General features: G+C 32.7%; 2 protein-coding genes across 2 annotated transcripts; one reads left to right on the top strand and one right to left on the bottom strand.

The window, feature by feature from the left end:
- Positions 1–11517: 11517 nt before the first annotated feature.
- Positions 11518–19871, top strand: LOC143068727 (rho-related GTP-binding protein RhoU-like). The gene is made up of 3 exons (XM_076242993.1): positions 11518–11924; positions 12219–12277; positions 16857–19871. Exons 1-3 carry the CDS (start codon positions 11735–11737, stop codon positions 17334–17336), a joined length of 729 nt encoding a protein of 242 aa, XP_076099108.1. The 5' UTR covers positions 11518–11734; the 3' UTR covers positions 17337–19871.
- Positions 19872–19965: 94 nt separating this feature from the next.
- Positions 19966–25306, bottom strand: LOC143068726 (uncharacterized). The gene is made up of 3 exons (XM_076242990.1): positions 24270–25306; positions 23411–24041; positions 19966–21704 (listed from the first exon to the last, which is right to left on the bottom strand). Exons 1-2 carry the CDS (start codon positions 25069–25071, stop codon positions 23434–23436), a joined length of 1410 nt encoding a protein of 469 aa, XP_076099105.1. The 5' UTR covers positions 25072–25306; the 3' UTR covers positions 19966–21704; positions 23411–23433.
- Between the last annotated feature and the right edge of the window lie 779 nt (positions 25307–26085).

Here is a 26085-nt window from a genome sequence, read left to right as displayed (position 1 = left end):
ATACCAAAATTGTCAAGATTGCCAATCGCGATTAATACCTGTAGGTGAATATTTTCAAAGTGATATTGCAACCATATTCGGATGATATTTTTTACCTACAGGAATCTACAGCAAAAGTTTGAAACCACACAAACCAATACGTTAGCAAAACCTACTTATACATCTCATCTAGAATGGTATTTTTTTTAAGAAATGTCATGCGGATTTTCTGATATTTTTCTGACTTCAAATAATTATCGTTTTTGTTTGATAAATTATGGGAGGTACTCATAATTATGGTTTAATATTCAATTCTGACATAAGAAAAGAGAAAATTAATGAATGTATTTAATTTATTGTATTATAATGTGACCTGACAATTATATATAGATCAAAGCGTTTGTGAAACAAATTATCTATCACAACGCCTACCTGTAAGATTTCAATAAATCAACTTATTTATAGCATGTTCTGAGATTCATATTATGTACAAGGGGGAAGTTACTTATACTTTGTAGTCCAATTACACTAAGAAAATCGCGTGATTGTGGCCAACTGTTCTGTCTCGCCTGCGACTCGAGTTGTGAAAGCGAGACATCGTTTTATACAAAAATTATCACAGTTTATTCAACTAAGGAAATCATCTCGAGTTTTTCATTGTTTTGTGTCCTCTTGGTGTTAGGCTTAAATACATTCAGAAAAAAAACATGATTGAAACTGTGACAAAGTATCAACCATAGGACGTATTGTGATTTTGAATTTTAGTCTTGCGGTTATTTTTGTGTTATAGTAGTCTCATTTTAAAATAAATAAAATCATTTGGTACTTATGCGTAATTTATCTGTATAATAAAGATCTAATAGGAATAAAAAAAATGAATTAAGCAATACAATCAACATGTTCATGACAAACAAAACCATGACATAAGTGTCAGACAAGCTGACAACAGTCATAACAACACACAAAACACGAAAACACAATTGGTGTGCTCAGATCAGATGACCCAGGAGGTAAACAGTTCCCAGTGTCCCACTTCACGGTGGAACACGTTATGTTCCAAACTTATACCAAAAAGGTGCTAATCTTTTACATCCGGGTCACTTATGATTCTTGACAATAATAGTTTTTCTTTCATTACCACCATCTCTAAGATAACTCTGATAACCTTCAATTATACACAATCAGGAACGTGATTTGGCATACTATAGTTAATTATTTATGGAGAATGTACTTTAACATCATGAGAAATGTTTTAAAAGCAACTTTTACGAGACCAAATATCAAATCTTTTATATTAAGGTCGACAATGAAATAAAAATTACAACGGGACTCTACATCCGTGAAGATGGTCTTTTATGGTCAAATATTCAACCTTTTAAACAATTGCCTAACTAAATTCTTGGTCCACTTATTATTGAGACACTTACTTCACAATAGGTGTTGACTAATACTTTGTATTTATCAGATCCACCTTTGTAAAAGTTTCATTATATCTGTAATTTTAAGAATAAACTGATTGATCAAAAAACAAGATATATAATGTATTCTTACTTATATAGTTACGAAACCGGGGCTACAAATCGCCTACAGTATCAATTAAATTACACTTTTACACCATGATGTTAAAAGCATTCATTTGTACAAATAAAATTTAACGAAAATTAAATCAGACTGGTTATATACATTTATAATGGGAAAACTTGGCATGAGGAAAAGCTCATTCTTATGTTTTGCATTTCTGAGCCGGAATAAACGTGTTCAATAGACATCCGTTTCCTCGTTTTTGTTATTTTTCTTAACTTTCCCCAATGAGATAAAGTAGATCAGCTTCAGGTCAGGATATGAGAAAATGTATGACGACGAATTTATTTTTACAATTGTAATGTGCACGCAAAAAAGGTTGAAAGTGAAGGTCATATGAAAATTGAAGGTCGTACGATGATTTGTATACTAGGTATATAGTTCTTTACATCTTTATCATTTTGGTCTTTGGTGGATATGACTGGGTCTCTCTGAAATCATTCCATATCTTCTAAAAAAATATATTAGTAGTTTTGCTTATACATGATACACCTCAGTGGCGGATCCAGAAATTTTCATAAGTGGGGCCCACTGACTGACCTAAAAGGGGGCCCGCTCCAGTCACGCTTCAGTGATTCCCTATATAAGCAACCAAATTTTTTCCCAAATAAGGGGGGGGGGCCGGGCCCCCCTAAATCCGCCTCTGCACCTGAGAGTACATTTAGGTTTTTTTTTATTCTTTCAGGCGGCTCGTTTTTAAAGTAAACATTTGCTGAAATAATATGACGAACATGACTGCAGGTGTTTTCAGCCTAACCATGTATGGCGAGTATTTTTTTTTTTTTTTGGTATTTTCTCTCACTTTTCGATGAATTTGTATAGCTCATTTGGTAACGTATCTCCACAAGGATGAAATTCAGCAATAAAATTTTAAGTTTATTAACAGTTTTAATCTGAACACTCAGCTTCTAGGGGGTGTTATATTTTTGAAGAAAGAAAAAGGAGATGGCGGAAAATACCAGAGGGAATTGTAAACCACATTTCATAAAAAAAACAAAAAAAAACAGACAACATCAAGACCCAAAAAGGGGGTACGAACACACACAGTGAAGCTCCAGTAGGATACCCTCTTAGGTCTCAGGAACTCTTTTAACCGTGTCTTAGTTCACTAGGTCAATGTAAACGGCAAACTATTTAAAGTACTGAAATACTTAAAGTGAAGTTTTTCACATTTTTTTTTTTAAGTCACAGGCCACAGGTTGTATTAAATGAGACATCAGGTCGCAAGCTCGCAAATCGGATTTGAATATGTTAGAGCCACAACAACCCGCACACACTACTTACTACACACAAAACTGACGATTGAGCAACGCGAATCGCACCAAAAATCGAGCATTGTTATTTTCAGTTTACAATCAAAGTTAAAAATGTGATAAAAATATTGAAAGCTGTAAAATATACGATTTCTTCATAGATACACTAGCTGATATTTTTTCATTATTAAATGGTCATATATGAGTAATTTCATGTCCGGAACACTACCCTAAAGTCGCCAGTTCTGTCCAGTACTGTTCCGTTAATTATATGCAATTAAACCATTTACGTAAACGTCATCATGTATACTTTATTTATTTAGAAGGTGTATGTTTGTTCCTTTGCCAAATTGTCAGCAGACAAGCTTTGATTAATTGTCATCAGACAGAATCCATTTCTAACCCTCGATAAACAGCGTGAAAAACAAACATTTGAACATGAATATCGATCACTCTAGAAGGTTGCAGGGATACCAGTTATATACAATCCAATTTATTTTAACAAGCAGTAAGATAACGATCAGTGATTGGCAGTGTTTTAACTTACATGTATAGGTATTGTGCAATATGACATATGCATTATAGTACTGTTCTTTAGTCCTTATACAAAGGAAAATGAAAGTCACAGTGACAGTAGATAACGTGAGTTTAGGAGGTCTTGATTTTTATCATCTAGATTATTAGACTAGACCATGGCGATTAATATGAAAATGGTATGTGGGTTCTTCGGGTTAGATCTTTACGTTGGCTGAAATTACTTTAACGAAGTTAAACGACCTTTAAGACAGCCATATATCTTGACGAGATGTGTTGTTACTTTACAGTTCAATAGGAATGGGAACCTAATAAAACAAAATGACTTGCAATCTAATGAAAATTTCGTTATCCTATCATATACGAGCACGCGAGTGTAGATCTAAATTTTAATCAGATTGAATTGTCTTGCTTTATATATTTTACTTATAACTTCACAGCTTCAAAATTACGCGAATGTATATGCCTAACTTTGGGGCATTAAGTATTCCGTCCGTTTGTTCGTTCGACACGATCCGTCTGTCCCGCTTCAGGTTAAAAGTTTTGATCAAGGTAGTTTTAGATGAAGTTGAAGTTCTTGTTCGATCAAAATGGGGTGTACAAACGCCCTTCCCTCTGCATCTGCCCCTAAACGGGGAGTTCTAGATCTGTTCCCAGTTGTAACATCGTTTTAGACATTTCTATGCTATCAGTCGAGTGGGGTTCGAACTCGAATCCCTTGTTTGACAGTGAACACTGCATAGATGAACAATTAGACCATTTAGGCACCGAGCAGTGGCATATCTAGAAATTTTGGGAACCCCACCCCTAAATCCGACTCTGCCGAGGACCCGAATTAATTTATAGTACAACCAGGGACTTTCTATACTAAGTTAGTATAGAAAGTCCCTGGTACAGCGGATTACATCTTTGATAGTTATGACAGTTACGGAAAACTGTAATTGTTTTGAATAATAGAAGCACACGTAACTAAGACGACAATCTTACGCCATAAATAACGAACAAAATATTCATCTAAATGGTAACCTGCAGTCCTCACAAGACAGGTGACCACGGGTATAGATATCTTTTTATGTCAAGTTTTAAATCGTCCAGTCTATAAAAGTCTTTGGCATAAATTACTGTGGATGTCAGTTTAAAAAGGTCAAGCATTTTTCAGAGAGCGTTCTTTAAGGTCGTTAGTTTTCTCGTTTGAATTGTTTGAATTGTTTAACATTATTTTGGGACCTTTTATAGCTTACTATGCGGTATGGGCTTTGCTCATTGTTGAAGGCCGTACGGTGACCTATAATTTCTGTGTCATTTTGGTCTCTTGTGGAGAGTTGTCTTATTGGCAATAATACCACATCTTCTTTTTAATATGTTATATTTTTACCAAAATGTTAATATTGTCTCACTTACCCAATTAAGTTGATTCTGTTTAAAAAAAAATCTCACAATATTCAGCTCATTAGGCAGCAACCATTTGATTTTCTGGGGGGGGGGGGGGGGGGGGGGCTATGTTTTTTTTTTCTGTACAAACTTTTTTTTTCGCCTGCGGCGAAAAACAATATATTTTTTTCGCGACAAGTCGAAAACAATTTTTTTCTTTCAATTTTAGCATTACATATAGTGGCAGCTGAGGGTGAAACAAACATTTTTTTTTTCTCAGAATCAAAAACAAATTATTTTTTTCTCCAAAAACTGGAAACAAACTTTTTTCCCAAAAAAAAACATAGCCCCCCCCCCCCCCCCCCCCAGAAAATCAAATGGTTGCTGCCTTACCTCTTTAAAATTGCTTTTTGACCCCCCAAAAAAACCTTATTTTGTTGTCGAGCCTGCAACTTTTGTTGCAGAAAGCTCGTCATAGGAATAGTGATCCGGCGGCGGCGGCGGCGTTAGCTCACTTCTTAAAAGCTTTATATTTTAGAAGGTAGAAGACCTGGATACTTCATACTTTGTATATAGATGCTTCATGTTACGAAGTTTCCGTCAGTCATCTGTCCAATGTCCTTGACCTCATTTTCATGGTTCAGTGACCACTTGAAAAAAAGTTCAATTTTTTTGTAATGTTGAATTCTCTCTTATTATAAGTAATAGGATAACTATATTTGATATGTGCGTACCTTGCAAGGTCCTCATGTCTGTCAGACAGTTTTCACTTGACCTCGACCTCATTTCATGGATCAGTGAACAAGGTTAAGTTTTGGTGGTCAAGTCCATATCTCAGATACTATAAGCAATAGGGCTAGTATATTCGGTGTATGGAAGGACTGTAAGGTGTACATGTCCAACTGGCAGGTGTCATCTGACCTTGACCTCATTTTCATGGTTCAATGGTTATAGTTAAATTTTTGTGTTTTGGTCTGTTTTTCTCATACTATATGCAATAGGTCTACTATATTTGTTGTATGGAATGATTGTAAGGTGTACATGTCTAGCGGGCAGATGTCATGTGACCCTGACCTCATTTTCATGGTTCATTGGTCAAAGTGAATTTTTTGAGTTTTGACTTTTTATCTAATACTATATGCCATAGGTTAACTATATTTGGTGTATGGAAATATTTTATGATCTTTATGTCAGTCGCGCAGGTTTCATTTGACCGTGACCTCATTTTCACGGTTCATTGCACAGTGTTAAGTTTTTGTGTTTTGGTCTATTTTTCTTAAACTATAAGTAATGGGTCAATTATATATGTTGTATAGAAGCACTGTTAGCTGTACATGTCTGCCTGGCATGTTTCATCTGACCATGACCTCATTTTCAAGGTTCATTGGTCTTTGTTTAGTTATCTTGGTTAATGTTAAGTTGATGTGACAGTTGTAATAAAGTTTAGCTTTATACCTATAGGACTATCAACATAATATCAATGATTAGTATAGAAGGCGAGACATTTCAGCGTGTGCACTCTTGTTGGACTTAGATATGACTAAGAAGCACGTCATTTAACAGAGTCGACATTTCCATAGATGGAAAATTAGATAATAAATATATTTATACTTAAAGGTGTTAAACTGTGCTAATGGGACATATATGTACAAATATATTTACTTAGTATAGTCTTAACTGGATGACGTTTCACGTTATCTATGACAAAGATATATTAATAAATGATCTCGACAGTTTTAACTCAATATGGTATTTTCCAATTAAGGAAATGTCATTCGATATGAAAGCGTCATACAGTCTTAGCCGTTTAATTTTATCGACACAATTAATTTTTTTTTAATCTTTTTTTTTTTACAATTTATTAACAAAATCTGCAAAACACATGTTTAATGAATTATTTTAATATTTGAAAGAATTACAACATATCCCCTCTGTTTGATATTGTACTAACTTGACTCTTAGTATTATTTGTTAATTGTTATGAGAAAAAAAAAGTCCAGTAACGGAAGAAATAGGAAATATCTGCACGCAAGCCGCGGAGGATTTTGTGCATATCTGATGACAATAAAATTGTTTCGTTGAAGTAACAGGATACTTATGTTTATTACGCAATTAAATGAAGTATAAACGTACGAACCAATATTAAAAATTCTAATGGATATTAATTTATTAAATGTTTTATATAAGGTGAACTAAGTTTATACAAAAACTAAACATGTTTTTGTCACGACATCAAAGGAGTAATGGCATGACAATCTGTAGAAATTAAGGACTTGAGAATTTGTGTTTCGATATAGTTGAACTGTTAAACGTTTCTACTAGAAAACATTGACCCTTGTTGGCATTAAGTATATGCAATACTGAGGAATGTGTTTATTTCTTCCATTGAGACGTAATGAAACTAAGTGCCAAATTAATCTTGTGACGCAAATGAGATATAGATTAATGTTTTTCGTTATAAATATTCCATTTATCCAGTTCCACCGGTTTTCAAAGTTACGGCATCTCAGTTTAATAACCATGTGTCTCTGTCCAGGAATAAATATCATGCATCAAAATTGTCAATATGATAAATAATAAATGAAAGAAAGACGGAAGATATCAAAGGGATATTCAAACTCATATAAGTCGGAGAAAATCTGACCATGCCATGAAAAAAAAAACACCCGAAAACCGAAAAAAAAACCTACCCGAAAACCGAAAAAAAAAAAAAAAAAAAAAAAAACGAAAACCGAAAAAAACGACCTTAAGACAAACATCAGTCTATACAAGTGTACAAAACATAACATAAGACTAAGCAACACGAACCCCACCAAAAAACGGATGTGATCTCATGTACCCGCGAAATATAAGCAGACACTGTTCCACGTGCAACTCCCGTCGTTTTGCTCATCAAGTTAAGTTTCTCCAACTGGACCTAAACTATTGACATTTTACTTGTACCATTTTTTTTATAAACCATATTGTATCATATTGTATTTTAATAATGTAACTCCTTTCAGATATAAAATGTCTTGTTCTATACGTTAAATGGGAATCTGATATCCGGTAGAACCACTCTTAATGAAAAGGGGAGGGGTCCATTCGATAGTGTGTGACTATGTTAAAACAGCGGCGATGTCTGTCCCCATAGAAAGTTATGCAAAATGCCTGTTTAATCTTTGAAATTATTTAGATACACATCATCTGCATGGCTTGGATCACCCAGGACTTTTCACTGATCCCTGATCCTGGTTAGGCTGGAAAAGGTTTGTTTCTAGATTTATTAAGGTAGACCTTATATCTAATATGATTGCAATACTTCCTGTTTGTAATAATATTGGTACTCGTAGTTTCTTCCATTGAGACGTAATGAAACTAAGTTATTTCTTCCATTGAGACGTAATGAAACTAAGTGCCTTTTCACTCAGGTGCGTTTTGTCAGGTTTTGTTGTTTCCAATTAAAGAATACGATATGTGCACCCTCGGTTTATGCCATTCATTTGGGCCTCGATTGTTTTACCTTTAGTGTATGCTGGTGTTAAGACACACACAAGCTGATAATCGAGAAATTTTTGGGATGGAAATAAAACATTCGATGCTTTCTGTAAAGTAGACCGATTGTCGTCAATTTACATTCCTTTTGAGGAGACAACTCGCTGTTAGCGGATAGTGGGAGTTGTGAAAGGGTACAAACATCGTGAACATTTGATGGTATAGACAAACTATGTTATTTTTTTGTCACAAGATATATTTGTCCATTTTTATCCAAGGTATTGTATATAATATTACGTGTTATAAAGTTCACTTTAGCTCGCCATTCTTGATCCCGGCGCCGCGTGAATCGTCAAAAATTTCAAATGTGCACGCGAAATAATAGTTTAGAATTAATAAAATACCGAGTCTGTTATTATATGATATACGGTTGGTTGTGTTTAATACAAATTCTAAGTAACTATTACGTTGTTCACATGTAAAACGATATATTTGAAGAGACGAGCTGACAACGTATTGCGTGGTTAGCAGACGTTAGAACATTTTAGAGGCCATGCTACCAGGATCAAAGTTTCTTCCTAACCTGTTGACGAATACGTTGATATTCTATGTTAATCTGTTTTCTTTATACATGTTTGTTATAAATATGTACGTCCCATAAATGTAAACTAGTTAATAGTACATGGTTTGTAATATATACTGTAACACACTGATCATTTCAACACTATATGTGTTGGAAGGCCTTTCCCATTATTCCCGTGCATGTCTGCATGATAATATGTCTCCGATTGCTTTTAAAGTACTCTTATTTTCGTTTTTTTTTTTTTTTTTTTTTGCAGTAATCAGTGAAACTGTCTATTATAAGGCCTCATATTTTACATATTCATGTTTTGTGCATGCAATATTAAGTGGGACTGCGTCATTATTCATGTTTTATGCAGTATTTAGCAAGACTGTGTCTCTAATATATATTCATGTTTTATGCACTATTTATTAATCCTCGAACTCAATGTGTCTGTATATGGTCTCATAATTTACACATTAGTTTGTTTTGGTCTTGTATGTTTTTGTTTTTTATTAACTTTATTTCATGTATATGCTTTGGAGTTCGGGTGCTGGATTTTCTCGTTGTGTTGGAAGACCCATTGGTGGCCTACGGCTCATATCTGCTCTTTGGTCGGGTTGTTGTCTCTTTGACATGTTACCGATTTCCGGCATTCCCAATTTTAATGTCGATGAACTTCAGATTCGAAAATGTCTGTAAAGTCACGAAGATTTTTCTTTTTCAGTAACGGGCTTGACTTATCTTTGTTTTAAAAGGCAATGACTGCCTGACACTGAATTAAATGTTTCAATGTTTGCTATTATCGAAAACGATAATGTTCTGGCGATTTTACTGTGTTTTCAATATTTACGGATAACTGTGACTTGCCAAACAAACGAAATATGTCAAACACAGTAGTTTGTTCAGTTTGTTTTTTTTTACCTTTTTCGGGAAAATTTTGTTAAAATGCACGTGGGAAACTTTGAAAGAAATCTTTTTTTTATTTGAAAAAAAATAATGACGAGTGAACGATGTCCAAAGGACTCAAAGATATTAGAGAATAATGCTTGAAATACAAACTATTAAGATAATAACGAAAGAACGCTTGACTTACAAAACATCAAGATATTAGAGAAAGAATGCTTGAATTATAAAATATTAAGATATTATAGAGAAAGAATGCTTGATAAAAATAATATAAAGGATTATTCAAAGAATGCTGCATTACAAAACATTGAAATAGTAGATAAAAAATGCTTAAATTACAAAATTTAAAAGATATTAGAGAAATAATGCTCTGAATTACAAAGAATTAAGGTATCAGAGAAATGACTGTATTACAAAATATTACGATATTCGAGAAAGAAAACTCGAAATACAAAATATCAAGATAATATTGTGCGATACCTGTCCTAAATTCTAGTTAACATTTGATTGATGACTGTTGAATACACGAAAATTTTGTTGATGCCTAAAGGTGCGAAAATAACGAGGAAAAATTTCGAGTTATCTGACCTTAGTCAAGTGCAATGGAATTAATCATGAAAAGTCTTGTCACCTGCGGACACTTAAAAGTTGTTTTTTTAAATAGATGTTTATGTTTTGGCTTTAGCACATTCCAGCTTTTGTTTCACAGACATTGTACTTTTGCGATATTTGCTTTACTTATTAAATAAATGACATATTTTAAGCCTTTTAACACCTTAATTGAATCATAAGTATCTTTTAGGTAATCAATTTACCTTAGCCTTACTTTGACCCGGACAGCTAATTATATCATATCAAAGAGATTTACTTTATAAATATTCAATCGGATTATGATAAAGATTTCATCAAGTCTTTGTTCTTAAGTCGGCACCTAGTCAACAGAACTAAGGTATAGAATCTACACGCAATATTGTCTATGATCATTATTGAAATCTTAAATTAAAAAGATCGCTGATTATTTTTTAAATATCATTCATATTAAAGTACTTTTCATAGCCGGATTCTATATAACTTATAAAATCCGAACTCTGTATGTTCGTATTGATATTAGTCCTAAACGACAGAAAATAAACACCCTAGTAATATGCACACAAGCGTTTAGTCACGGAGAATGGGGGAAACTACTTTCAAAGTTTAAACAAAATGAATTGTGTACAAGATAAGTTAATGTAGCCAGAGACATATAATACAATATTATATGTCTCTGATGTAGCGTTATATTGTATATAATTGTAAAATCGTAGTAGATTATTTTTTCTTTCTGTCCATGCTTTCAAGGTCTTCTAACTAACTTACTGTCTAACATATACGTACGTCCTTGATAACGAGATGTTATAGTAGCTGATTCCAAAGGGGGGACTAGTAAGAGGGCAATAAAAACCGAATCGCTCGTCGGTTTATTTTCCATTTTCAGTAATGACACCCTTGAAGCTTTTTTTACTAGCGTAAGGAAAACCGAAATTTTGAAGTATGTATATGGTTCACAACAGAAAATCGTTTCTCATGACCGTATTAAACGCTTCAATTATTCTGTTTATGGTATTTTGATATACTGATGAACTAGTCCAGTTGAAATTAACCTCATTTTAATTTCATTACTAAAATCTGGTTTTAGTAGATTTAAAATGTGGTGACTATTTATTTGCATTTTTCTTTGATCTATAGATTTCTTAATATACAGCAAATGGAACTGACAGACTGAATGAATCAGTCAATGTTTTTACGTCACAGTTTTGAACCAATGAAAACAGTCTATTTTCTAAGTGATTCATATTAGTAAGGTAACACATATCATTTGACAAGAATAACGTGAACACAGGTAAACACGGTACATAAGAGAAGTAATGTGTATTCCATGTGTTAAATAGTGTTTGGATTAACAAAAATATACATCTGGAAAATTATTCAATAACATATTGATATATAGTGGGAATATAATTGAAGCAGAAAAAAACACTTGTTATGACATTACATAGAAAATTAAATTAATAGGAAAATTAAATAGTTGACGATGCCGCCTCAATCTATGATGGACCATAATACTAATTTGTTACCCGCGGGTGATGAACCCAACCCTCAAGCAAAGATGAAATGTGTTCTTTTAGGCGACGGGGCTGTAGGTAAAACCAGTTTAGTAGTTAGTTATACTACAAATGGATACCCCACGGAATACACACCAACAGCTTTCGACAACTTTTCGGGTAAGTTTTTCTTCTGACAGTTATTTGTCTTCTTTTCTTTTTTGTTTTTGAAAGATTTATTATAACTTCAGAAATAGAGGAAAAGCACGCGCACCTCACACATCGCCAGAAAAACTTAATTTTTCATTATTTATATGTACAAAAATGAAATACTATACTGTAATTTACATGTGAAATATTTATGAGCCAAACATGAAAACTGCAAAATCAAAATTAGACGAGAAACATCTGTTAACGATGTCTAGCTGATTGAGTTTATTTAATTATAATATATTCTATTTTTTTTTATTTCAGTGGTTATAACAATTGACGAAGCACCTGTCCAACTTCAACTATGTGACACTGCTGGCCAGGTGAGTTATCTTAATTAATAATTGATAAGATTGAAAAGTGCTGAAAATGCCAAAATACTGTCATGTTATAGAATTTTTAATGCCTTATTAAAAATGTCGCAGCACACCTGGAAGCAATTTTCTGTCATTAAGGTATTGGTGACACTATTGTTCATAACGATTTAAAACAGAAAATGATTGGTATTTATTTATTTCATTGAAAAAAATAAATTTTAAAACGTGGGATAATTGTGTTATTTGAATATCATATTTGCAATGTAGATATGAACTTTACAATTATCTAGAAAATCGACCCTCTGATACCTAAAATAATCTCTTGATATATTATGTCATGTTTACCTGAAGGTATTAATCATCAGCATTTGTAACATCGATCAGCTGATTATCTCACCAGGTACATGGCCAATATACATCATGAATTACAAATTAACCACAGAAATGTTGTTTTTTTTCATTTTGGAACCAGAACCGAACGTTTTTACTTAGACATTTTCTTCCCTGTATATTTTTTTTACCGGGGTTAAACATTTTGACAGAATTACTCAAACATACTTATTGGGAGACAGCATTGTGTAAGAAGCTCTGACAATCCTTCTGTACTATGAAGTTAGGCAGTCATAGGACATACCCATTGAAATCGCTGCATTTCTTAGGTCCTCTTTATACTGTAGAAGTCGCAAACAACTGTTAAACATTCACAATTGAATGCAAGCATATAACACGTTCAATCAAGATTGTCTTATGAAAAATTACAATGAGTAATACAAAAAATCTAGCTGAAGGTCGATCAGTTGAGTGAAATCTATTATCTATATATACAAAGTAATATTTCACCTACATGTATGTGATGTTGATAAAACTGTTGATTGAAAACTCAGCAGTGTATACTTTATCAGCTCTATCTGTATCTATTCCTATCTATATTTTGGTTAACTCATATTTTTGTCAGAATATTACATTTGCTTCTGGTGATGAATCATCAATGTAAAACAAGGCTCCCACAGGGAGATGACAAAACGGAATAATAACTTATTTTTGGATGTGCTGAAATTAGAATTTCGTTAGAGAAATGTTTTGATAATACGTCAACTTGAGGATTTTGGCATAGGATCATTTTGGCCTGTTGATGTTAAGTTATTTTTTTTTACCTACATTATTTTTAGATATCCTAAAATAAGAATATCTTTTGTGAATGGTTTTGATACTTCATCAAGCCAAGGGTTTGCTATCGGACAATTTCGGCCTGTTGGTGTTTAAAAAACTTTTGACGACTGACATTCAATTTCGATATACTGAAATTTTAAAGTCGGTTGGGAAAGATTTTGATATTTCATCAATGATTTTGGCATAGGACCGTTTTGGCCTGTTGGTGTTATGTTTTGAAATTATTTTTTTACCTACATTTTTTTTGAATACCTTGAACTAAAGAAGATCGTTTGCGAATAGTTTTGATATGTCAAGATCAAGGGTTATGGCTTAGGACAATTTTTGCCTGTTGGTGTTCATATTTATTTTTGGGGACCGACAATATTTTTCGATATAAGTTGCAATTAGAAGATTGTTTGAGAAATGTTTTGATACATCTACATCCAGGGTTAAATCGTTGGACATTTTCGGCTTGTTAGTGTTCTGATTTTTTTTTTTGTCGACCGACATTATTTTTTGGGTATACTAGTACTGAATTATAAAATCGGTTGGGTAATGTTTTGATACTACATCAAGGGGTTTGGCATAGTACCATTTCGGCCTTCAGGTGTTGAGTTTCTTGTCTACCTACATACTGGTTCTTCATCGACAAGAAACACTTTGTGATCGCTATCATTCTATTTTTTTTCTAAAGTTTGCGTGCTTATTTTCTTATTAGTTTCTATTTCCAAATATATAACTGGGTAATAAATGACCTGTTGTCTGTGCCACATTTTTTTCTTATTTAGAGCATAAGAAATATTTAGAAAGCTGGCAGTTTCTCAAACATTTTTACTTGATTAAATAATAAGAAATTCTTCTTATTGACCCATTTCTCGAGATTTGAAAAGAGAAAGGATTTCTTTAATTTATATTCTTTCAGTCGAATTAGAGCAGAAAGTGAATGATTTACGGGAGCTAGTAATTTCACGGATTGTATTTCGAGTCCTAATAATTCTCTTTTGTAATAATTTGACATTCTTTCTGTTACTTATGAAAAGCGGTCAGTTCATTTTAATACGTACAGCAATTATGTAAATACAACTGAAAGAAAATTCAAATAGAAACAGTTGAAATTTTAGTCTGAATTTTTAACCTGAAGACATCAGCTGTTTATCATTAATATGTATGTAATAATGATAGGGACTGACTGAGGATTGTTTTGTATAACCACGTACCAGGTGTAAAACAGTTGTAAAATAGGTGGTCAGTACTTTATCTCTTGATATATCTTATTGAAAACCTGTAGGGAGATTCGCCATACATGACATGGACACCAGACGATCGAATTGGTCAGTACAAAAACAGTCCTGCGGGGGGACACTTGAAATGAACAATACATTTTAAACTGGTCCATTCAAGGTGACAATATTGTTGACAATAAGTTTTATTCTGCTACTGTGAAGTGTGAATACTAACGACTAGTCCCATAAAAGTACAAAAGTAAGCTTTAACTGTTGCTTTATCTATCTAATAGATCAAATCTAGTCTTGCCTAGAACCGCAGAAACCTTGTTGGTAAATAAAAAGATTTGATATGAATATTAATGGTGAACTGTGGCCTTTAAAAAAATTAAAGCATCTTTTATATAACCTTGATTCGTGTCAAAGCACAAAATACAAAACATGGGATTAGGAATGAAAACATGTTTTCAAATTGCACAGTTGAAAAGTTGTCAGTTGCAGCGCACGCAGTTACGCTGCGGTATGCAAATAAATGAACAAATGGAGATATGCAGAGGTTATTTGTTTTCCTGAAGGGCATAATTTATTGTTTACACTGATCATATGTCAGCATGTCACGCGTGTCATTTGAGAAGTGTCTATTTTTTCAATTCAACTGCCACGATCTTTCCACTAAATATTCGTCTTTTTATGCTATTTTTGTGACTTTTGGGTTGCTGTCGATTAACGTATACTCCGTCTCTGTTTTTTCGCCTCATTAACTAGTTCGACAATTATATAATATTCCCCAAAACAATAGTTACCAAAAAGAAAGGATGAAAAACGTTCCCATCCTTTTTACATATGTATGCATTATTTATTAATACACTGAACAAAAGTTGCAATTCTATTTATCCCCGTCCTACGCATGATACAATTTGATACTCTAAATGTAAAAAAAGTTTTGGAAAATGTATATTTAAACTGTGTATTACCCACGCCTTACGTAAGAAAGAAGTTGAAACACTAAGTAGATAAACAGAATATTGCAATAAATGCTTTAGTACTTCAAAACAAATTCCCGGATTACGAAATTCTCGTTTTTCATCATTGACAAAAAAAACAAATACTGAAATTTAATCATGTATTTTTTTAAACAAATTTTAAAACTAACTGGATATTATCCAAACGAATATAAAATACCAATAAAATTCCCATTGAAGTGAATCATTAAGGACAGGGAGAATATTTGAAGTTTTGATTTTACATACTTTAGTAGGTATCTCTCATGAATGATCATGTAAAATTTAAATATTCTTTATGAATAGAGATAAAAATTACATTTCAAACAGTGACGAACTTAAGAAAATTTTAAATGTGAAAAGAGGTGTTTGTAGTCATTCATAAACGACGGACAATTTACACTGAATGGGTTTGTTATTTTTAAAAATCATAAACCTTTTGGTAACACCATGTCGAGAATATTTCTAAACTGTTTCGCCATTAAGTACTTATTTATGCATAAATTTGCATACTAATTTTAACCTCATAAAGTTCATAGAAATCATTTGCACCTCTCTGTAATTAATTACATCTATAAACATCTGTGATGACTTCATGTATATGGTATATCAATAAATATGTCACATGATTTATTGCAGCAACTATACGTATGTTACATTAAAAAATTCTGTCATTTTTATCTAAAAGTTTTCACTTCACTTGAGAATAAAAATTTTACTTTTCTGTTATTAATAAATGTGAAGTAATCTCCTATTTATGTAGAAAAATAGAGAATTAACCGTATTAAGGAGTAGACATTTTATAACAAACGATTAAAGTATTTAGATGATTCAACCAAGCGAAATTTATACTTAACATGGCTTTTAAAATATTTCACGAGTGAAAAAAATAACTACTTAATAATACATTTTACAAGCAAGTGAAAAATGAGAACTGAAAGTGACAAGAATGTTTTGGCTGTCGTCAAATAACTGTATAGGATCCGGATGACTTATGTAAACTGTCAGGTAAACACAACATGTATCCTTAGTTGTGTAGGTATTGCAAAAATTTCCCGCGACAAAACAATGACAGATGCACTGCTTGTTTTGTCAGATGTCTGCTTAACTTCCTTAAAAAACCGTACACTAATGATCAAGTTTTTGTGTTTTTGCTTCCGAATTGTAAAATATAATATGCTGATGTGAATTTTCTTTTTTCTTTTTTAGGACGATTTCGACTCCTTACGACCTCTTTGTTATCCAAATACCAACGTCTTTTTACTGTGTTTTAGTGTTGTGACTCCAACGTCATTTCACAATGTGACAGAAAAATGGGTTCCTGAAATCAGAAAACATTGCCCAAAAGCACCCATTGTTTTAGTGGGTACACAAAGTGACTTGCGAAATGACGTCAAAGTGTTGATAGAACTTGCTCATTACAAAGAAGAACCAATCCCGGAAAGTGAGGCCAAACTTTTAGCCGAAAGAATTGGAGCTGCAGACTATGTAGAATGTTCAGCTTTAACGCAAAAAAATCTGAAAGAAGTATTTGACACTGCCATCATTGCGGCGCTCTCTGGACCTCCTATCAAAAGAAACAAAAGTGTACGAAGATCAAAAAAGGAGAAAAAACTCTCACCGCCAGTCAAAACGACAGAAAAGTGTATCAAAAAGAACTCCTGGAAACGACTTTGTTGCTTTTTATAACGCATGCTTAGTGCAATGGAACGTTTTCCCTTGCTTATCTCCAGTTGCAATATTGTTTTGACTCTCTATGCAAAATATGAACGTATGATTCATGGGACCAATTAAATCAAAAACTGGTAGCCATTATGGTTGCTTTTGATGATTACAACTTTTGACAGGTTTTTATTGAGTGAGATTCTTCAAAGAAGTCTCCAGATGCCAAGAATGATTTTAATTTATATAAGAATGAATGAGATTCTACTGTTTCAAACGGTCGTTGTAGAGAAAAGGGCAATGCAATATACGTCATTAATTTATTTGTTCTCTGAGCTTTGCTTTTTTTTTATCAAGTTAATTGATATAGAAATTTCAAAGCTTTTATTTTCTACAACAGCTGGCCAATGTGAAGTAATAGATATGTTTGAATGATGATACACGCATGTGCAATTTTTAATTTGTAAATTTTGAGTTGATTTTTTTTAAGACGGGACTATTATTAGCCCTGATCTTTTGCATAATTTAAATGCTGTAGGTTTTTAAGCATGTTGATTTTTATCTGCTTATAGTTTCTATCAGTCTTAAAATCAATATGGGTCATAGTTTAACGAGCTTCCAACATGGAATGTTTTATGATCTTTTATTTAAGCTGATCCTAATAGTTTTAATCTAGTTATCTGAATGTCGTGTTGACAAGCGCTCAAATTTTGCCAGAGAACTTGTTATATTCGTGGGAAAACGAGTTCTGTAAAAAGATGTATCTTAAAATCAGCCAAAAATTTCTTAAGACTTCAAAATATCTGATTTTTCTTTGTGTCTCTTTCCTTTCCTATTTGAAAAGATTTAAACCATCCTTTTATACACTATTTACTTTATGCATATTGAAATGCATTCATAACTTTTCAAATTGTCGAATCAATGGAGATTTAATCTATTTACTATTGATTGAAATCTCTACCTTTTCTCAAAGTGGTTCAAGGAATATAGTGCTCAAAATTAGATTTTTTTAAACATTCATGTTCATAAATTTTATTTTTGAAAGAACAAATAGACCCTTGACCTAGTTATAACTATTGACAAACCGAAAATCTTCGATTCTTTACGTTTTGTTTGACATATAAATCTTAATCTTTTAACTAGTCAATGAAATCATTTATTCGGACATTCAATTTTTTCCAGTATTTATTATGCTATGTCTTTGGCATGGTTTATATATGTTTGGTGCTTGGCTGTACCGATTACAAAGTTGTTTTGAAATTTAAAACGAGGTACAATAATTTTAATGGTGATGGGTACGATTTTTGTAGCTTTCCAATCTGATTTAAAGGACAGATTTCACTTCTGATAATGTAAATTGAAAGAATGTTTATATTAAAACTTTTGATAATTTTACTATTTATATTAGATTTGAAAACATTATATAATATTAATCTGAATTTCCCATGGATATATTGAAGTGAGATTGAAGTTTGTCCTTTAATTTAGCGCCGACTACAAAAAGATTAAACACTAAGTTTGGTGTTCCAGCTAATAAACCACACAATTGTATTAAAGTGCTTGCACTGTATGCATGATGGAGGTATCTTTTACAATATCAACATGTCCTGATTTCGGATTTTAATCCGAATCTCGACTTCATGGTGTGATTAATAACTAGTGCAAATATTAACTGCACAATACGTTTAACAACCAACACTAAATGTTTGCAATACTAACACCATATAACAATCCATGATTATTGGAACAGGTTTTATGTGAAATAGACAAACCCATCACTGTTTGGGGAAACATACATGTTACTTGCATGTTGCCACATGCATGCCACATGCACTTGATGACTGGATTATCCCCCTTTTATTTTAAATCGAAGGGTCCACTCGTCACACCTCGGTCGATTCGATTCCTCCAGTTAAAGGAGAAAGACTACGACCGAGGTTTGTCGAGTTTAACGTGTTTGAATGAGATTAAAGTCCAGATTTTAGTGCATGTAGTTTTTAAATTTTGTACGTGAGGTCTTGTGTTAATAGACGTACGTCCTACTTTCGATTTTTCATATGGACAACTTAATTTCAAATTTCAAGACCCCGCTTTTTGTCTACATCGAAATGAACAGAAACTTTAGCATAATACTATTTGTCTTTCTAAGATTTAAAAAAATTAGTGTAGAAATATGTAAATAAAAAAAACTCGACCCACTGAACTTACATTATGCCTTTGATATAAGATTATTATGATGTCAATAAGTAAATAAGTAATTTATTACATGTACTTGCTAATTGATTGATTGTTCTTGTATTTTACATCTTATCTTAATTGATTTTACGGAGGTTAGAAATTTCCCACCGTTATGTTAGGTCAAGACACTTTTATTGTTGTTTACATTAAGATATTTGTAAACAAATTGTTTGAATGTTTTTAAGATGCCGGATGCCGGATTTTTATTGTTATGGGTTATCAAATGAAGATGGTTAACCTATTTATTGTTATCTGTAAAAATATGTCCCTGAAGTTGATATATTATTTGCTGTTTAATAAAACAAAGAATTTATGACAGATAAATGCATTGTTATATGATGGCCAGTTGCCAGTCCTTTACTGTAGGTCAAATGATGGGAAGAATGTGCTTAAAACTTATCGTGTTGATGTACAGTAATTGTACAATTAAATGAGACTTACCTTAAGTCGAAATTTGATTGTAATTTTGTTGAACCTATTTATGCTGAGAGTTAACATGAGATGCGCACGCAGATCGTAGAGGTCACTTTTCAGAGAATGTAACAGAGCACATAAGCACATGATACACCGAAAGAAAACTGGGTGGGAATACGAGTGATAGGGAGGGCATGTTAACTCTCAGCATAAATAGGTTCAACAAAATTACAATCAAATTTCGACTTAAGGTAAGTCTCATTTAATTGTACAATTTTATTGAACCTATATGCTGAGAGTACCATGAGATTTCAGAGATATGTGATCTGTTACTCAAGTTCATTTACAGCCTTATCAATCATGATTTATTATAGGCTTAAAAAACACAAGATGTTGTATCAACTTTGTATTCTATCAAAGTACAAAAGTAAATTAAATCAAACCACATTGACATATAATGCACGTTATGCTAAATTTTAAAATGTCATTGATAGTAAATCTAACATATGCATTATCATACTTATGTTATACATGAGACTTATCAGCATTTGATAAAATATGACTTCTCAAAACCTTCACACTATAATTATCATTATAATTTTGTTTTGATACAGGTTTATCATAAAATTTTCTGAATGTTGATTCATTTGACCAACCTGCCGCTTTTAAAATTGTATCAATTGAAGTAGCACACCGTAGTGCTGCAGATGTACTTGCTGATCTAGTACTATGTGGTTTATATATAGTTATGTCTACACCAGCCGATTGCAATACAATTTTAACCCAACGTCCAAGCGTGTCTTTAGACACATGCGAGTATGGTTTTATACAGCTCAAAATTAACTTTTGAGTTTTCCGAAAACATGATGTTCTAGCTAAATACTCTTTTAGAACAGTTACAATACACAGACTTTTATCCTCAATAAAAGCTGGCAACTCTATTGGTTGTAAATGCCTCCCTGGCTTTGAACATTTTAATAAACTTCTCACATCTATATATATGTTACTATCTGTAACAGTGATATCATCTAAATCTAAGCTATGAATGGTTTGTAACCTTTGACCTGTTAACAATAATAGCAGTGTAACTAGCTTATAGGTTAAAACACGCAAAGATAACATATAAACTGGTGATAATGTTTTCAAATATTTCAGCACTACTTCAACATCCCAGGTTCTTTGATATCTGGGTAATGATGGTTTCAGATTGAATATGCCTTTCAAAAATCGCTTAACCAATGGCCATTGTCCAACAGTTTTCTCTTGATTTACAGACATAAACGACGATAACATACTTCTGGCAGTATTAATAGCACTGTAACCTAAACCTATTTCATATAACGAAGTTAAAAATTCTAAAACATTTAACTCAGTGGCTTTAAATGAATTAATTTCCCGTTCACTGCAAAATAGCAACCATCTTTTGAAATATGTCCAATATTGTTGTCGAGTAGCTGGTTTCCAAGATGCAATGATGATTTCGGAAGATTCCTTTGATAATCCATAATTTTGCAAGATTTCCCCGATATCCTGAAAACTGCTAATCGCAATTTCACCAAATGATGCTCCTTTGTTGGAGTCTGGGGTTGATACAGAAGATTTTTTCGATTGTTTATGATGAATGACTGTGCCACAATCCGATGAAGTATTTGTGGAAACCAATTCTGAGTGTTCCACAATGGTGCCACTAATGTCATGTCTGCTTGATCCTGGTCCACCTTTTGCAATATCTTCCCAATCAGACTGAAAGGTGAAAAGCAATAACAATTAATATTTCTCCATTTTACAGAAAATGCATCTACTGCTTCAGCATATTTATCAGGCAAATAAGAGAAATAACGTGGTAATTGATGATTAAATTTAGATGCAAATAAATCCACATCATGTGGTCCAAATAAACAATCAATAATATTAAAAACATCATCATGCAATTTCCACTCAATATCCACATTTATTGATCTTGATAGCCTATCTGCTTCTATATTAGCAACTCCTGGCAAATGACAAGCAGTAACCCAAATTTTCCTTTGTATACACCAAATCCACAATTCCTTTGTCAAATTGTTTAACTTTACAATGCGGCCACCCATTTTATTAATGTAATTCACTGCGACCATGTTATCTAAATACACTTTTACATGAACGTTGTTTCTTGACGAACAAAACCAAATTAAAGCTAAATATGCTGCCTTAAGCTCTAGAAAATTAATATGGTTTTTCTGTTCTTCATTTGACCAAAACCCTTTGGTTTTGAACAATGTATCTTGCACAACTGCACCCCAACCAGTGTTTGAACTATCAGTGTTAAGAATAAATTGCGGATCTGTTAAAGTCATTGGCTTGAAACTACTATTTATATTATTAACCCACCAATTTAAATCTGAAATATTTCCATCTGACAAAGTCATTTTTGCATCAAAATTTCCATAATTTTGTTTTAACAATAAATCTTTTGTAATTTCTAAAGACTTTATGTATAATGGTGCATACTGTACACCTGGTTCCGTTGCTACTAATTTTCCAATAACTTGTGCAAACTCTCTTATCGTAATCTCTTTCTTGAGAATTAACCGACTACATAATTTAATTATATTGTCTGCCTTTTCTGTTGTTACTCTAATACACATTGTTATTGAATTAATTACAAAACCCAAAAATACAATAATTTGAGTAGGTTGAAGTACAGATTTATCTGGGTGTATGGTAAACCCAAGATGATCTAATAATTGTACTGTGTCAATTATATTACTTTGACATCCAGAAAAGGTTTTGCTCACAAGTAAACTATCATCAATATATGGTGTGTTGCAATGTCCTTTACTTCTCAGTTTGGAAAATACAACTTTTAAAATTTTTGTGAAAATTCGCGGTGCTGTTGTTAATCCATTTGGCAAACAAGTGTATTCATACAGAACTTCATTCCAATAAAATCTAAGATATTTCCTATCTTTTTCATTGATGCTAACAGAATAATATGCATCTTTTAAATCAACAGAACCAAACCAGCAATCTTGTGTAATATTTGTTATTGCTGTTTTAAAAGTTTCCATTTTAAAATGTATTTGTTCAATATCAAGGTTTAACTGCTTTAAATTTAAAATTACTCGATAAGTACCATCTTTTTTGGGTCTCACAAAAATATTTGAAACATACTGATCCTTAATTGGAGTAACAGGTTGAATAATTGTTTTTGAAATAAACTTATCTATTTCAGTTTGTACATATTCATTTTCTTCACTGCTGAATACAAGTGGGTATGGCATAATAAGCTGTGTAGGAATGTTTTCAAATTCTAACTGATAACCTTTAATAATATTTAAAATCCAATAGTCTGATGTTAATTCCTTCCATTGATGAAAAAACTTTGAAATTTTCCCCCCAATAAAATTATTAGGAAGATTTTGAATTGTTAATGCAGTTAAATCAATCAAGTGATCATTTGTACTTACACCACTTTCAGAAATAACATGATCTACTTTTTGTCTTTGTTTTTCTTCTTGTTGAAGGTCTTGCTGCGGTCTAAAAAACCATCATCATCATATTTTCTTGTTCTTTTGATTGGTTTTCCTCCATCAATTTGGCGTTTCCTTTTCCCAAACTTATGAGGAAATCCACGCCCTCCATGGCCATGATGGCTACGTCCCCTGTTAGAAGACTGATATGAGTTCTTGGGATTATCATATGTATAATTATGGTCCTTCCCAACTTTTTTGCACACACTATGCTCTGCATCTAGTTCTTTGATTTTTTCCTTAATATCATCCCCAAACAGCATGTCAGTGACTGGTGTGGTATCATCACATAGACCTTTATACTGGGTTTGAATGTCGTCTTTGATGAAACTCCTTCGCCTGAAGGTTATTTCACTATAACACGCTTGAAATAGCTGGTACGTATCTCTGCACGTGACTGCATATGCTTGCAGTTCCTCTCTGGACATTCCTTCTTTCTTTGAAGATTTTTCCACAAACATATCCATCATATACATCAATGGACACGCTGTTTTAGACAAGAGATTCTGTAATCGTTGTAATTTTATATCCACATCTTTATTTCGTAGTGACATTTGTTTCCAAATACCTACAATTATAATATAAATTTAGTAAATATATTCACTAAAAAAAAATTATAGTGTGTATGTAAATGATTTTTACACAATATTCATACGTGTACACATTTCACATATTATTGCGAGTTTTTAATCATTTATAAAACTATTTTATTTATAATAAATTGATTTGCACACTTGATTTTTCAAAAAATATGAATTTTATTAAATTGCAATTTAATTGCATTTAAAATCCTCACCTATGTTGACTCGTGGAACTTTTAGACTGCTCACATTGGCAGGCTTATCATATTTCTTTGTGAGGTCTTTGTATTTTTCCTCATTGACTCGTGTCCTCAGTCCCTGGTTCATGTATGAGGCTAAACCAGGATTAATTTTTGGACCAGTCTTTTCGTCTGAACTAATGAAGTCTTTCATGGATTCCAAGACATTTTCATTTTCTGCCTTTTCAACATCCACTTCATTCTCAGAACATGCTTCATCATCGCTATCGTAACTTTCGTCACTCGAAATATCTGAATATAATTCAGACGGTGCAGATATGTTTTTAGTTTGATTATTGTTCATATCATTATCAAACAAACTGTCCAATTGCGATTGGTAATCATCCTTTTTAGGTTTATTTTTAACGACCTTTCTTGGTCCGGCCATTGTTGCCGATTGTCTAGGGTTTACCTTTGTTGAACTTTGTATAGGATCAGTTTTAGAATTCTGATTTTTCATCAAAGTTTGGATATACAATTGATTTTGCAGTAGCATATTGTAAATATCAGGTATGACCACTTCCGGAGTGTGAGTGGCAGGAGCATTGCTTATGGCTCCTCCTCCAACATTAATGTTTTCAATGCTTGCTTGAAACCCACTGATATTGTTATCATAACCTGGCGAAATAAGTTGCCTGTGGTCATTCATAATGCTAAAAATATTGTCACTTTTGGAACTAGTCTTGGCCGTGCCAGACAGTTCTGATACCGAGTCAATGCTCGAATGTTCAGCCATTTCATTAACAAATGTTTGCTGACAACGTGACAAATTATCCATCACCAACTACATCGTAAGAATATTAATCCATCCAAAAACTATATCAAATCGTAAAGTTTGTATTCCAAATGTCACAATTATATTAAATTCCAGTTCAAAACAATTAAGATATCCATTATTTTCAAATAAACATAAGAGGGATAAATTCCATGACTTGACCTCATACGACCAAATACGCTAGTGACCTCTACGATCTGCGTGCGCATCTCATGGTACTCTCAGCATATAGGTTCAATAAAATCAGAAACATACATTTAGATTACTGAATTAACGTCAGAAAAATATAGCCACAATCATTTTATTAAGTCGGTATTCATTTATGAAATGTTTCATCATTCTCGGCCAAACAAATATAACACTGGTAATATGTGAACTATCTTTAACAGTATATACATCAATTGTTACTTTGGATATTTTTCTATCGCTCTGTCCCTTGTGGTTTTTTTTTCTTTAGAATTGTTTGTCCGTTTCCTCAGTAGTTAGTGTTTCAGTAAGATCTTTGACGGTCGTTGTTGAATCCGTGCTCTATACAAGGATCGACTTAAGTTTGGCATTCGAATTCGGTGCTTAATCTATCATACTGTCGGACAGGAAATTCTAGATAGTTGTTTCAAGTGGAATTAAATTTAATGAAAAAGAGATGATTTCAATTTTCTCATTGTGAACTTTCCATTTATGTGTAGCGCCTGTATATGCATGAAGTGTATATTCCCAATTGATACAGTATTAGTTTACAACGGTATGTTACACTTATCGTTACGAGAATGCCGTCCTCTTTTTCCAAAATTTTTGCTTTAATACATAATGAACACACGAGTGAAGCAGAAACTACTCATCCTGATGGAGCATTAAGGTTCACCTCCTGGTTTTTGTGGGTTTCGTGTTGTTCAATCTTTAGTTTTCTGTGGAAAATTGAGTCTGTTATATTTGTCTTAATGTTTTTCTGATTGACCATGCTAATTTCTGTTGAAATTGGACTGTTGATGGGTCTTCTGGTTTCTCCTCTATTTTCTA

Source organism: Mytilus galloprovincialis, chromosome 3 (assembly GCF_965363235.1).
Source record: "Mytilus galloprovincialis chromosome 3, xbMytGall1.hap1.1, whole genome shotgun sequence".
Classification (NCBI taxonomy): domain Eukaryota; kingdom Metazoa; phylum Mollusca; class Bivalvia; order Mytilida; family Mytilidae; genus Mytilus; species Mytilus galloprovincialis.
Note: the sequence above shows the minus strand (reverse complement) of the source record. Positions and strands in the feature narration are given on the sequence as shown.